This window comes from Miniopterus natalensis, chromosome 8, assembly GCF_054644295.1.
Source record: "Miniopterus natalensis isolate mMinNat1 chromosome 8, mMinNat1.hap1, whole genome shotgun sequence".
Taxonomy (NCBI): Eukaryota; Metazoa; Chordata; class Mammalia; order Chiroptera; family Miniopteridae; genus Miniopterus; species Miniopterus natalensis.
In genome coordinates this window covers 49,533,842-49,549,999 of record NC_142088.1, presented here as the reverse complement: position 1 = coordinate 49,549,999, position 16,158 = coordinate 49,533,842, and the positions used below count along the sequence as shown (strand labels likewise).

Below are 16,158 nucleotides of genomic sequence, written 5' to 3'. Positions count from 1 at the left end.
AAATAGTTCATAGTTCTGTGCTTTTAAAAATGTCCATTGTAGTTATGTTCACAATTTTTGTTCCTAGTATTATTTGTGCATTTTCTCCCATTTCTCCACCAGTTAGTTTTGCCAGAGATCTGTTATTAATGAAAAATAAAGGATTTTGGTTTTGTTGGGGCGGGGGGAGAATAAAAGCAAGAGACAGATTGAAATTATAGGGAGGGGATAACTGGCAGAGCAAAGTCCTGATAGGATGAGATCCAGGGCGCAGCTCTGAACCCGATCTTTGAGACTTTGGTGGGGGGTGGGGGAGGGAAGAACGGGTGTGGTACAGGTCTCCTAGTTGGGAGGAAGCAGGAGGCTGATGACAGCACTCCCGATAGGTGATCTCAATTTTACTCCTCAACTAGGAAGGGAAGTCATCTGCTTAGAGTGGGGGGGGGGGGGGGGGGGGCAGGGGCTGAGCGGGATGAATATCGGCTTCTAGGGAAGGGGGGAGGCCGAGGGAGGACAGTGCCGTGCAGGGTCTGGTCACGCTGGAGACGGCCTTTCCCTGCCCGATGCAACAGGAGCAGGAAAGGTGGGTTACAGTAGGATTAATACAGGTTCAGATTTCTGCCCGACCGGTGTGGCCAAGGGATGGAGTACAAGGAAACTGAGGATGCGGCTAAAGAAACGGTTTTGGTGTTCAGAAATGGAGACCAAATGGGGTGGGAAAGATGGACCAATCGAAAGTGAATGGAAAAAGCCCTTGGTGTTTCAGAGCAAGTTCAGCGGGTGTCAGGGCGTGATGCTGGAATGAAAAGCTACAGAGGTGCCGTGTTCTCGGTCATGAAAACACAAGGCCGAGCAAGGGGAGGAAGTGGACAGACAGGCCATAGGAGTTGGGCTCCAGACACTGAGGGAGGGAGGGGTAACAAAGGCAGGAACTGGGGTGGAAAGCATCCCAGTCCTCAATGAGGTGACTGGACGACAGAGCTGTTGAGGATGGTGACACGGTGGATTAGAGGATGGCTTATGCACCAAAGGAAGAGAGGCTGCTTGTGGCTTTACAAGGCAGGCAGGCCCTTACCGCTAGGTCAGTTTCCATTCATATTTACACAACTAATGTCCGCAGAGAGGTGAATTTTTAAGTCCTATTTGCAGATCCAAAGAAATAAACTTTAAAGAGCTAAATGAAGTGTTTTTTTTTGTTTTTTTGATGAGAGTCATTATGTGTTAAAATTATACATGTATTATATAAAAAAAAAAACTACTTATAAAATTTCAGATAACATACCAGAAACTCCAGGTGGTGTCTTAATGAATTTCCCGTTAAAATGACCAATAACGGCTTCACACTTTTCTGTTGATTCCATCCTATATTTATATAAAAATGAAATACATAAATATTTAGAGATCTTTTAGTTTTCATTTTGTTCTGGCCACGTAAATACATTTTTACAGGTTTAGTGAATGCAAATGAAACGTAGCAAAAATATGAATAAGAAGTGGGTTTATCCTATTTTTACTAACTGTGGCTTGTATACTTCTATAGTAAAATAACTTAACAGGCACATTCTGAATCACAAAAGAAATAAATCATACCTAGCGTGTTTAAGATAAGCATACCAAATGTATAATTTTTATCTACTTGCCGAAAAACTGACAATCTATATACAATAGCTTTGTTAGTCATGATATTGAATTAAACACAAAAAACAGTTGAAAATGCTGATGTGTTTACTGTTTGCCAGAATGTTTTAAAGATGGCCTTTCCTTTTACACGGTCACAAAAAAAAAGACTCAAAAGTTGCAATAAGAACTAGTGTCAATCAGAGGATGTAGAACCTTATATGGTTTTTATATTCGCTTCAAGTTTAAAATTAAGTTAAAGTCAATTATGTACCTTCCCTTTAATCTTGGCTTCGGAGGAGTAATTGAAGGATGGAGCCTAACTTTACAACTTATTCTTCATCATCTGCAGGGGGCTAAAAACACTTGAGAAACATTTCAGGGGAATTCAATTATTATGACTTTATTTTTCTTTAATGGAAGAAACACTGAATTATCTATTCAAAACTTGCTACACTCCTGGACTACCCAGAGTTACACACAGGTTTTAATGGACAATAATAGTTTTAAAAAGCAGTAGAACTTAATTGGATTCCATCTTTGGATACAGAAATAAAACTACTTGATCTGCTTTCAGAAGAACACCCACAGAGGTGACAAGTATTAGATGGCACTGAGCTCTTCATTGTTTTACTTGGGTCCTTTTAACCAATCAAATGCACACTGCAGAAGCCAGCCTTGGTGACTTTCGACTGTAGAACATTTTAGTTTTATTATAAAATTATCTGGACTAATAGACAGTAGACTAAAAAAGTCAGAAGACCTTGCCTCATTACTCGGCAGCCCAGTGACAATCATATCTAGCCCTCCTTTGCCTCAATTTTCTTATCTGTAAAATAGTAAACAATGCTTGCTTTGTTGTACATGTGACTGACATCAAATGTATGTAAATGTGTATAAAAGTAAAATGTCAGCTATTTTTCCTCCAAAATCAGAATCAGTACTTTAGGACATGGAGACATTATCTGTTACTACTGCACAATATTATTAAGTTACCTAAATAATGCACCACGTAAAATAAGTTTTTGTACATGGGCTTTCAGATTAGAACTATGTAACAAATCAAAGCTCCTTCTAATTAAGATTTTTCCTGTAGAAACCAAATTAACCACTACACAGAAGTAGCCTTCCTAGGGAGGAAGGGACAAAAGCAAGATGAAAGGAGTGAAGGCACTTTAGATCTATCTGCAACATTTTACTTCTTAAGAAAATAATCTGAAGCAAAATTGTAAAATGTTACCATTGGTATAACAATTGGTGGTTAGACAGATGTCTTATCATTGTCCTGCTTTTCAGAGTTTGAAATATTTTATTTAAAAATCTAACAATGTCACTGACTTTATTAATGATGAATCAAATTTCCATCTAATGAGGAAAATCATACTGATTTCTGCACAAAATTTAGGAGTCAGAGATTATTATTTCGAAGAAGTTATAGGCATCCTGATCGAATTAATAAAAATATTACAGTCACATACTTTCAGAACTATTGCTCATGTAGTATTTCTTTGCCCTGAGTCACTAAATATTAGTGTCCAAAGTATTAATGCACTTCCAAAAGATTTGGAAAAATGCAAACCAACATTTACACATAATTTAAGTTTATGGTGCAACTAGCTCTCTGGTTTAAATTTTCTTCTGGCTCAATATTTATTTCCTGGGAAACTTAGCAGAGCTATGTTGTCAGCATAATAAAGATAGGAAAGAATATTTACCTAGCAAAGCCAACGCCACGACTTGTACCACTGGAATCACGCAGTATCCTTGTAGAAATAACTTGTCCAAATGGTTTCAGCATATTTTCAAGTTCTTGCTCATCCATGGACAATGGTAAATTAGAAATATACAGGTTGGTAGGATCTTGTTCTTGTTGCTAAAACAGAACAGAGGATTATCCATTAATTTCCAATAGAAGGTGAGATATTTTAATACACCTACTTTTACTTAGCCACTCTCTTTGCTCAAGCAAGATCATGGGAACTACAGAATACCAAGTCACCTGGGACACTTGAAAATAGGACCTGAAGTTTGGACAACCTGTGCAGGTCAGACATGATCTGACAGAGCCTTTCTTAGCAGATTTGGAAGTGGAACTGCTGGCAGGGACAGTGCAGTTGGAGAGGATCCCCTCGTGGAACCACAGCTCTCAGCTGTTTGCAGTGTTCCCCAAAATAACCAACCTCTTCTCTACTACTATTTTTAGGAGTCCATTTCAAGCACACTATTGCGCAGAAGGCAATTACTGCTAATAATTCAATCTGGAGACACATGTAGGATTCTGGACCAAGCAATCTAAAGCCCAGTGGGACTCTGCCCCAAATCCCCTCCTCTGCTCTATGGCAGAGTCCTTACTACTTCTGAGTTGTGATCACCACAGGGAAAAGGAGAGCTCCTAAATTAATAAAAACAAGGAAATGCAAAGCCACACAAAATGAAAAACTCTAAGCAGATCAAATTTTAGAATCTGAATTAAGTTAAACTTTAGAGCAGATGGGGGAGGGGAATTTTGCTGGATCCTTGCTACTCAGAGTGATCCAGGGGGCCAGCAGTAATAGAATTACCTTCGTGCATTTTAGAAATGTAGAACCTCAGGCCCCACCCCAGACCTACAGAATCAACAGCTGTGTTTTTAACAAGATTTCCAGGTGATTCATTTGCATATGAAAGTTCAAGCAGCAATAATTAGGTCATTTCCTACTCATCTTTCCTTTGCTGAGATAGAATCAGCTAAACTCAAAGATATACAGTAGAATTTTCTGAGAACCAGTAACTGTTATAGTTACCAAGAGTATGGTGTTCAAATCACCAGGGGATAAACTTGTAGGACGAATGGAATATTTTCTGACCAAGTCAAAATTCACCTTTGCAACTAACTGTGAGATTAGGACAGCCTTAATTTTAATTTTAAATCATGCTTAATTTTAAACCAGGCTTTCCTTTGATCTTATTAACCAATTGTATCTTTACATATTGAACTATGCAAGCTTATAATATTTCTTTAATAAGCACCATTAGTAAAGTCATTGATGTTTTAGCTTTAGGCAACAAAATAGCACACTCAGTATATTTTCAATTTCCAAAGTGCACAGTGCTTTAAAAATATATGTAAAGCAAATGCATGTTTGAATTTGTATGAAGTCTCTACTTTTAAATGTATCCTAACACTAATGAAACTTGAAGTTTTGAAACTTTTCCTTTTATATAATCTTCAAGTAAAAGTGAACATTGGTTTTTCTGGTAAGATTTAAAATAATCTGGAATCCTAGCAAACGACAAATACCCTAGTATTCCCAAGAATTAAAGTTACCAAAGTCTGAGAAACTACAGGCAGAAAGTACTGCCCCTATGACGCCCTGGCTCTGACAGATGGCGGCATGGAACCAGGCCAGTTCCAAAGCATAGAGCAGGCTCCCAGCGTGGGTGCCCCGCACTTTCAGGGGTGTGTCAATGTGGCTGGGTCCAAGAAAATATTAAAAATTTTCAAATGCTCGCCAGGCTCACTTGGCTCAGTGGTTGAGTGCTGACCCATTCCCAGTCAGATCGGGTTGCAGGCTCGATCCCCAGTAGGGGGTGTGCAAGAGGCAGCTGGCTGATGATTCTCTCTCATCACTGATGTTTCTATCCTCTCTCCCTGTCCCTTCCTCTCTCTGAAGTCAATTAAAAAAATTATTTTTCAAATGTCCAAAAGCAAGCTGAATAGTTACCCTCATTCGCCCTTCCACAGACTAAACAAAATCAACCATCTTTGCTTTTAGCTGAAATGAGATCAATTCAGTGTGGTATCACTGATTATCTTTAGCTGAGCAAAACCTCCTAATGATAATTACATAAAAGTGTATCTTTAATGTATAAAAATGGAAAGTGATTTATTAATAAGTGCACGACAGTAATGGATAAAATATTTCAAAATACTGGGAGAAGTAAAATGGTCTTAGGTATTAAAGTTTTCAAATTCTTCTGAGACGGATGGGATGAGAGGTAAAATCCCATTTCTACTTCACTCACTACCTCCACCAACTTCACCCAATTAATCACAAAGCTCCTTGATTAGCCATTTCATGTGAGCTCTGACCTCCCAAATCCCCAAACTTTCCTGCAGTGCAAAAGACAGAATTTGTTCCTGTGGAAGTCTGGTCCTTAATTGGCCAACACAGATGGGGCCCGTTTTGTCTGAAGGTGGGCATTCGGGGGCCCTGCAGCTTAATGCGGCTAATTGACACTGACAGTGCATCTCACACATCCCAGACTCATCATTAACTATGACTCCAGTCCTGTCGTCCAGCAGTTAAGTCGGGGAGATAAAAATACATGTAATGAATACCGATACAGATGTGTACAAATGACGGTGGGAAGACAGATAGGGGAACTTATCTTGGGAAGATTAGGAAAGACTTTGCAGAGGGCATGACTTTGAGTTGAAATTTGAGAAACAGGCAGAAGTTACGAGGCTGAAGCCAGATTGTGAAAGGCTACCTAAGGAGTTTGATTTTATTTCGTCAGGCATTGCTACTTAAACTTGTCCACTGAAGCAATGCTAACAGCAGGGAGAATGACTATGTATCCTGAGAAATCTGTAGGCAAGGGCCAAAGTAGCCTTGCAAGAACTGCAAAATTTCCTTGAAGCCTTATGCTTTATCTAAAAAAAAAAAAAAAGTGGGGGGAGTAAATTTTGCAATCTATCCCTTAACTATTTAAGTTTGTTTTAATATAGAAACAATATTTCTGTCCTAATACTTTCAAGTAATACTCATACAAAAGGGAGGTAAGCCATGTTTATATTCTGTAATTTCATGTACTCTGATGGGTAAGGGGGGAGTGGGAGGAAGAACCACCATCCATGTATTGCAGTTAGAAAGCCACACCCTGGAAAATGGGGAGCTTTTGTAGGTACAGAGTAATACAATTAAACCTATCTAATTAGAAAGACTTCTGAATCATGCTTAGTCAGAATCAGAATACAGCTGGGAATCTCATAATTAAAGAGCATTAAAATACTCCTTGGGCAAAGATATGGCATAAAAAATGTTACTTAAGAAATATATATAATAAATATTGTGGGCTTTCATTTTAAGTTACAATTATAAAATTCTGAATGACTCATATTTAAGAATTTCATAGGAGAATTTGTCATATGTGAACGATTGTTAAAAGGGTTGACAATGTAGGTACTACTTTCTAAATCTGTTTTAGAGTTGCTTCTATTATTAAAATATTTTTAAAATATATATTTTAAAGTCTTGATTCACCTTGCAAATATACCAATGAAGAAAGACATAGTAAGTGCTAAAATCAGAATCCAGAAAGAAACTGAGTTACTAACCCATTCTTTGAATAACAGTGAGAGAAAATAGGTTAAACACAAGTAAATGTTTTCTACACTTTTAATGCATTTGTTTTCAATAGCAACAACTCAATTAGGGTCTTCATTTGGGATGACCCTTAGAACTAATGTCATTTAGTGACCACACAGTTGCAATAATTAAAAAAACACACAACAAAAACCTCCAAGTTGGCAGCAACGGCCAAAGAAATATCTAACCCTCAAAGTTCCCATGCATTCTAATTACCATCCATTCATAGGAACAAAATATATAATACTTGTAGTAAGTGGGGGGTGGTTCTTGAATGAGGGTAATTTAGTTTCCTTAAAACCAGTGACAACCATAACTGTTTTATTACATACAATGCTATGTCTGAAGAAACAATTCTTCTGTAAATTATGGGTGGCCAAACATAAAAATGGGGCCAACAGGCCTCTTTATACCCATGGAAAGGGTTCAATGGCTTCTTTAACAAGTAGAAAACTAGGTCCCACATTGGCCATAAGAGGGGTAAATGGCTACTAATGTTCACTTGAGTAGAAAAGCGGGACTTGGACGTCCCTCGTGGTGTAAGGCACTCAGTCATCATCTGAAAGAAATTAACAAAAGCCTCCCTGTGCGTGTGGAATGGTTCCTAAAATGCAAGAAGGGGACTTGGCAGGAAGACCAGACATCTGTTTTCTCTTGTACTGAGTAGGTTCACCAACCAGCAGACCGCTGGCTGCTCACAGGCTTGTGAATACAAACGGCCTGAAGCATGGTAGGCCTCAGTGAGGAAGGGGAATTCAATTCCTGCTCTTTAACTGCCTATTTACTGAGAAAAAAGTGCAAGCTTACCACCAGCCAAATTACATATGATGACCTGCTGACCCACAGCCGGCCTTAAGAGGCACTGCTGAAAGGCCCACACATGCCACTCTATTAACAGATATCACTAATACTGGTTTGAGTTTTACATCCTTTTAGCTCGTTAGCTGAGTTTTTCTCTTCTTTTCATAGATTCCAAGTCTTTCATTTTTAAAATGCACACATTCGAAACAAATGCCAACATAAACAGGACTGGCCTTGAGACTTCAGGAAAACCCTTTGATAAATTTCATCAGGTACTTGATGGACAGAGCTCAATGAATATTTTTTAAAGTCCCATTCTTAATTCAGAGTATCTGCCCACGCTGGGAAGAATTTTTCTCTCACTTAATTGGCTTCTTTGATTATTAACATAACAAACATTTAATAGCTACCATATGCCAGGCACTAAGTAAGGCACTGGAAATTAAAACATGAATAAAAACAATCACTGCTGTCTAATGCTCTTTATTGGCAGTTTTGCAATTGAGTTTTGAATATGTGTAGGCTCCTTTTCAACTCGGTAGCCAATGTGTCAAACAATATCTTACGCCCTGGGCACCTCTAGTAGAATGCTCCTTAATTTTTTCTGATTATATAAGAAAGCAAGTCTTTAATACATAGCAAAGTGAATTTTCAAAACCCTATAGTAATCTTATAAACTCCCTACAGGAAAGTGGACAGTGATGTGTCCCATGGGAGCCAAACCTAAACTTCTTTTAAAAACTGTCTCCAAAAAACTGTGTGTCAGGTGTCCTTTAACCCAGGCAACACAAAGGGGCTAAGTCAACTCCCGATACTCAAATCCATGGTTCAGTGGTATAGAACAATGGACTCTCTTGCCTTTAAAATACCTTCTGTAACTCTGATGATATAATACTAAAGAAATCAGATCTAGGAAACTCAGTCATCCTACAGAGACCTGAAAAAATTCATAAGGTGCAGAATGTTGGTACACCGCCGGTGTCTCTGACCCCGTGTACTGCTCTTTCCCTACAGCTGATGTGGGAAACGATCATTTTCTAGCCTACTTACAGTACCAAGCCTCCCAAGGAGGTCTTCAAACAGTGTTCATTATCAACTCACAGGAAAGCTGGCGTTCAAAGTACACAGCTGACTCGACATCCACTACTGCCAAACTACATCCCGTCCAGTTTAGACTAAGTGCACTGTAAAGGCTTCTTCAAAACAGAGTATATTTAATAAACTCTGCTGCTTATCAGCATAGACACTGAAAAGGTGCTAGGCAAGTGTACATGGGACCAGTCTAAATAAGGCCTCCACATTTGTCGCTGGTTGGTAAAACAGGCCTCAAACACAAAGCAACGAGTGTCAGTGAACACTCCCATGTTCGGTGAGAAACCAGGTCGCCTAAAGAGAGCCTGTGTAGGAGCTGGCTGAGAACTGGCTTGGGATGTTTGGCTGACCACCCACCTCCTGTCTGTCTCTGAGATATTGGAGAGGCTGAGAATGAACATGGCAGTGGAGAGACACAGATACAGTCTGGGTCTCACCATGGGGGCTGCTTCCCTGTCACCACCATTCAAGCAAGAGGGGCTTCAACAGACCACTCGGGAGGCCTGATCAGTGTTCTGTGGGGCACGGTGGATCAGTGTCCAACTTGAACTTGAGGAATCTAAAAGGCTGGCTGAAGGGCCCTAATAAATGTAGTTGGAAAGTAACTACTATCCTATGGATGGATAGCTGGCAAAAACGTAGGTCAGATGTGGGCACGCAAGGTAGAGCTGGCCCAAGGTTGTGTTCGAGCCTCCCAAGAAGGCAGTCCTGAAGGGCAAGGAGGTCCCAGGAGAAAGGGGCTGAAGACAGACCCTTAGATTATTAGGAGCTGAGGCTAGCAGCCTGAGGATATGTATTCTCTAGCTTTAAGAGGCCACAGAGAAAAGATCAACTGGGGTGGTGATGGTGGTAAGAGTTCTCTGAAAAACTCCCAAAGAGTTGTATGAGGGTGGAATGTTCTGGAGAGGTTCTCTGTCTGGCCAGAGAAATCAACACCAGATAACATCTCTGTCAGGTCAGGAAGCTTTCTCATCCATTACTACTGCTCCACCCTGGAGGGGGTAAGGGACCCATCACCGTCCACTTCCCTCTAGTGGATTCATCAGGATACTATAAGGTTTTAAAAATTCACATTGCCATATATTAAACCACAGCTAGTGAGCTAATGAAAGAGTGGGTTGAAAGACAAAAGTTTGGGAAATAGGAAAGAAACAAACCATACTCCCATCCCACTATAGGATTACTACTCAGAGCAGACCTTAGCTAGGGGAAGGGAAAAGCTTTACCATTATATGGTACTCAAAATTTTGTCAGATAAATAGGATTGGACATTAAATTACAGGCATCACACATTTAACATCAGTAGTATGTTCTTGAAAATCAAACATTCAGCATCAAAATGTTAACTAGAAGCCCGTTCACAGTATCTCAAATAGGAAAAAAATTATAATGTATAACACATTAATTACAACCCCCAATTTCCTAAAATATAACTATTTATATTTCTGTTTTCCTACTATTTCCTAAAATGTAACCAATGACATTTGTTAAATCTCTCTCTCTCTCAGTGTGTATACACACAGGCAATAAATGATTGTTGGGATGTAAACCTTTAAAAATATTGCTTCCTGAGCAAACAATTGCTTTGTAAACTGTGATTTCTTTTAGAACCAGCAACATCCAAGACACACATCCTTTTAGCTGACTCGGCAGTTTTAAAACATCTACACATGATTTTGGCACTTAACAAACTGTACTTGAAATGTAACTTGAGACTTTCCCCATATGACATCTTGTTTAAAATATTTTATTGAAGTTGGTATAAATACATATATAAATAGCGGAAAACGTATTCAAAGATAATTATGTTCCATGAAGTTTGTATATGAAAAATCAAGAAGCGTTCTACCAAAAAGAATTAATCAGAAAGACCTGAAATGAATGAAACAACTTAAGGGACTCTTTAAAATCATGAGAGTGGTCAGAAAAGTCATGGGACCTGCCCTGGATTTTATTCATGAGAGGAGGAAGCAGAAGCTTCATGGTGTGAATTAAACATGGACAGAGTAGAGGAAAAATTAAACATTCTATAAATCATAGAGGAAAAATTAAACATTCTATAAATCATTATATAGTACAGGTACTGCACATTCACAATTACATGATTTAAAACCTCATAGTCATTGTCTTCCAACAATGTCACAGGAAACTGCTCTATGTTATGGACAAATAATCTGAAAATCATGGTGCTTAATATTTATAGTTTCTGTTTATTTTAACTTCTTAGTCTGGAGTTCAAGAAAATCCAAAATAAGTCCAACTCAATCCCAAGCTTTACAAATATTAAGTCAAGAACTACTTTAGAAAGGTGATACCTTTCATTAATTCCTAAAATCTTTATTTATGTTGCTTCTCTGAGTCTACGTAAAGCTCTGCCCTGGTAGCTGCATATATGCCCTCCAGACTCCTTATGTTCTTAGCAGGTAACTTCTCTCTTTACCAGAGCCCCTGAACTTCCATAAATCCTTTCTTCCATAATTCCTCAGGGAATGAGCACATGCTACTATTCACAGTAGCAGCAGACAGCACAAAACTCCCTTCCTCTGTACTTCAAGAAGACAGACCATATAAAATTACTGACCCTTTGAAAAGAATGTACTAAGTATCAAACTGCTGAATTTCAGGCTTGAAAATATTTTCCACAGCAATTCCAGGACCACAAATGGAAAAACACCAAAACATAATTATATGAATGTCTTAATAAGTGTACTATAGGTGCTAGGTATGATATAACCCAAGCTTACATTTAGGTGTCAAGACTAGGGCATAAATAATCACTCCAACAATATTCCTCATATAGGTAAGAGTAGATTTATATCTCACAAATAACCAGTGTCTAAAAATGTCTGACTTTTGTACAGATTCAAAAATAGCAACTATAGCTTACACTGCATTAATACTACTATTAAGGATGTGGAGTTATGGATTAAGTGTCCAGAAGTAACCATGGCTAGTTGGGATGGAGGGGAGAAAGGCAATGGTATCAGGCTTCAGAACCTAAGTCAGCGACCAGAGAAGTGATTACTGGCTCTCAACTTACCTTTGCCATTTGAGCTTGAACCCCACTAGCCTTCAGGGCAGAGACAGCTTTCTGAGCAGCTGCAGGACTGTCAAAGTCGACAAAACCATAACCTGCAATGCAAAACACACTTTGTTTTTAAGCCATTATTGTTCGATTACATAAAGAGGGAAAGAATGACTCCATTTGGTTTCTGATGCAGGCAACAAAAAACGAAAACCCTGCTGATCAGACAGGTTTCCAACTTTAGCTGCAATGTCGCAGGCATCCTCCTCAGGTGTCCTTCCCTGTTGTTTATCATGGGCCAGGTAAATTTCCCTTCAAAGTAAAGAACCAGCTTTTCTCCTTTCCAGATCTTTTTCTCAGGGGTCCTATATTTACTGACAAAAAATGACATCTAAGTTACCAACCAGGGTTAAAGAAAAAAAAAAAAATCAACTTCAGAGAGGTAGCGTTTTTAATGATTTGGTAAAGAAAGATGAAGTCATCTACAGAGCTTACAAATGACAGAAACAAAACTATGTTTATTCTGTAGACTAAACTTTATTTTTCAAATAAATTAAGTATAATCATTAGATATCCAAAATATAAAATAATGTAAATTTTAGTACTTGGCTAAAAATGTCATTACTTCTTTACCTAAAATACAGCTCATCATGATCTCCTTTCAAAAGAAAGGGAGGAAAACATGTCTCTAGATACCCAAAATAGCTGTTTCTGTGGTTCATATCCTAAAGTCTAAAAACAAAATATAACAAAATAAACCAATAATCAAATACCCTTCTAAGAAAGGCCCTAGTTCAAAGCTTATTTATCCAAAGCTTTACAAACATTTTTAACAAGCTGGTCAGCTATTTCCCCTGGCTACAACAAATCAAATCCAGGCAATTTAGAGAAAAAAGGGGTTGGGATGAGGGTAGGACTGCTACAAAATAAGCTCATGGATGGTATCTAGCAAAGAAAACTAATAACAAGCAATAAAAAAGGAAAACTATACCAAAAACAGAATTTATGCTGCTTAAGAGCAACAGCCCCTGAATCAACCGATCCCATGAGCATCACTGTAGTAAAATAGGCAATCACTGATTTTTCACTGTGATAACTCTCAAGTCACTGAGAAAAGGTTAAATTATATTTAGCACCTTGTTTAAAAGATCAGGGTATCAGGCAAGAATTCCAACAGAGATTTTCTAGAAACTCAAACCTATTCCTGACAAGGGATCAAACCCACAACCTTGGCATATTGGGATGACACTAGCCAACTGAGCTACCTGGCAGGGGCTTAAATTAATTTTAAATGAAAAGAATATTCTGAAAAAGAAAAGCACTGTTTGGAAGTTGCATAGAAAGAGGGGCCAGTCCTATCACTTATTTATAGGTATTATAAAGATACAGTAATTTAGAGTGTAAGGGACTCATGTCAAAACAGACATATATAGCAACAAGACCAAACAGAAGGCTCGGAAATAGGTAGGTCAGTGTGTAATATTAGTACCAAAAATATTATTGTTAACAAAATAAGCTGTAATGAAATGAAGTAAACTATTTATTATAGAAATATATCTTTTAGGAGAGATGAGTGTTAAAGCTGAAGCAAGAAGCAGCTTCCTTTTATTGCTCAGAATTGGATTGAAATAAGAATAGCCTGGTTGGAAAGAAAAAGAGGCCGATCCAGGTAAAAGCAGAGAATGTTACTCAACTGCTCAGTTAGAAATTAGGTTACATATATTTTGGCTTTTTCCACAAATCTTCTGTTAGTGTAACTCTCTCTGGAGATGACACACAGGCACACACACACTCCCTCTCTAATTCACATATATTTTTTATTACCAAACACAATTTTAGAAGGTCAAAAATGAACACTCCATTCCACTAAAATGATGTAACTCCTGCTGGTGGATATTTAAGTTTCCCCCCCAATTTTGCTGTTGTCAATAAATTACAATAACAGAAGATTCAATTCTGATGTTATTATAGCTGAAGTTATTATCCACTCAAGGTACTATTAGTATTACTTTATCTGTTATTTTCTTATTAGGAAAAATCTGTAATGGTTGAATTTTAGTTAATTGTTTACTTCCTTCTTTGGTCTTACCAAACGCATTCCAATTGTTTCATAAATATGTGCTGAAAACAAATATAACAGGTAAGCATACAACCTTGTGGTCTTTCATTTTCTCTTCTATTACTTTCAAGTAAACTAAGAGTATATAACTGATTTACACAGGTTCTATGGGTTTCATTATATAAATATGTATAAAGATAATTTTGAAGGTAACATAGCATCCTCTCTCTGGATCTCCATGAGGATTCTCTTCAGGTCTCAGGTCTCCTGCTTCCTGGATTTCCCTCCACATTGTGATGACTGAACCATGGGAATAGCTATGTTTCTATTTTTGCTGTGGCATACAGGAAACACAGGACCATTTCTGTAGTAACCTTAAGTTTCCTCAGTTTCAGTTACACATGGTTAAACGTGGTCCAAAAACATTAATGTAAAATTCCAGAAATAAACTCTTCAAAAGTTTTAAACCATGAGCTGTTCTGAGAAGCATGACAAAATCTCACTCTGTCCTGCTCTATCCTGCCTGGGATATGAATCATCCCTTTGTCCAGGGTATCCACGGTGTATATACTATTATACAGTTATTAGATTAGCTAACATTCACATAACTTTTATTACAGTATATTATTATAAATACTATTTTTAGTTATTGTTAATCTCTTCCTGTGCCTAACTTATAAATTAAACTTCATGAAAGGTATGTATATATCAGAAAAACATAGCACATATAGGGTTCAGTACTATTGCAGTTTTAGGAACCTACTTAGGGGTCTTGGAAGGCATCTCCCATGGATAAAGGGCAACTATTGTACCAGTGTCAAAAACATTTAAATACCTTTTGTTGGCTAAACTGAAATGGAGAAGAAGTGAATCATGAATTTTTAAATTTAACAACTAAGGTACATGTTATTCAGAGCAATGTTTCTTTCAGCCTATTTTTTTCTCTTGGATAAATGCTCTAAAATACGTTTTGTGAAAAAAAATGATCTGTGACCTCTAAGGTCTCTAATTTCCAGGTGTAAAATTATTTGACCTGTTCAATCTCAAAAAATTAGTAAACAACACAAGCAGTTTTCATTTAGACTAATACTCTTATGCATTATCTATACCCATCCATCCATCCATCCATCCATCCATCCATCCATCCATCCATCCATCCATCCATCCATCTAGTTACCGACCTTCTCAAGCTATCTATAACAAGGCTAACATCTTATCTGTCTTCATTATGAGCTATATGTTGTGTTATTTCTTCTCATTTGTTCTCAAATTATTACTGTTATTTTTTCAGGAGCTCTCTCATTCTCACTTCCAAGATTTTATAAACCCATTCTTGTATACTCTCTCCTCACTCTCACTGACCCACACACCCACCAGATTATCTGTTGACATCTATTCATGAGGCCTGTGTGAGAGAGAGTCCTGAAAGATTTCTACCATCCTCACCATCCTAAACACACACACGCATGACAGTACTTCAAAGGTTTCAATACATGTTGCATAGAAAATCAGATCTGAATTATTCCCTACCCTTATATTTCAAAGCCCCACAAATCTCTCCACTTATCTTTGGGTCCTTTCCAATTGTTATGGATTTTTATTATGACTATAGATTTAGCATTAGTATTTTTATGGTCATACCTTTTCCAGACTATGTTGAGCATTTTGGGGAATTTTGGTTTCTAGCAAAGAGGTTCCTAATGGAGGAGAGTGTACAGTAGTAGTCTGCAGTGTAGGGCTGTGCTAGGGAATTCACCAGGGAGGCCTCTGGGTCCTCTCCCTCATTTATCTAGAGCAACTCTGCTTTTAACACACTGTAAGATCTCTCCCTCTTTCTCTTTCTTTTTTTTGGATGGGGTGGAATGTAGGGTAAGACTATAAAAGACTCTAAAACTACTTGTCTGTTGCGATTTCTCTCTTGGTTTGAAACTCATTTTTGAGATCAGCTCCCTGTTTCATGTGCAAGAATCCATTTTCTGTGTCCCTGCTCTCCCAAATCATTTACAAATATGTTAAATAAGACTACTTTTGGCAACTAAGTGTAAACATTTCAGTCTAGAATTTAACTCTCTCCTTGAATTCATTTAAAATATTTATTGAGTACCATTCTACAGAAAGCTGCTCTATTCACTGTCCCAGGGCAAAACTGCTTCCATGGGTCACGTTGATTAAACATGGGCTTAGATACTTGCAACAATAACTCCTTTAAATTTAGGAGCTTTGAAGAAGAGACA

At 37.9% G+C, this 16,158-nt stretch overlaps 1 protein-coding gene across 4 annotated transcripts in view; it reads right to left on the bottom strand.

Moving 5' to 3' along the window:
- Positions 1–16,158, bottom strand: part of RBMS1 (RNA binding motif single stranded interacting protein 1) — a 202,386-nt gene that overhangs the window by 25,656 nt on the left and 160,572 nt on the right. For all 4 annotated transcript variants that reach the window (XM_016195627.2, XM_016195763.2, XM_016195835.2 and 1 more), the window contains exons 4-6: positions 11,881–11,972; positions 3,312–3,469; positions 1,262–1,341 (exon numbers count right to left, since the gene is read on the bottom strand). In XM_016195627.2, the coding sequence (XP_016051113.1) occupies positions 1,262–1,341; positions 3,312–3,469; positions 11,881–11,972 (330 nt within the window). The remainder of the gene's footprint in view (positions 1–1,261; positions 1,342–3,311; positions 3,470–11,880; positions 11,973–16,158) is intronic.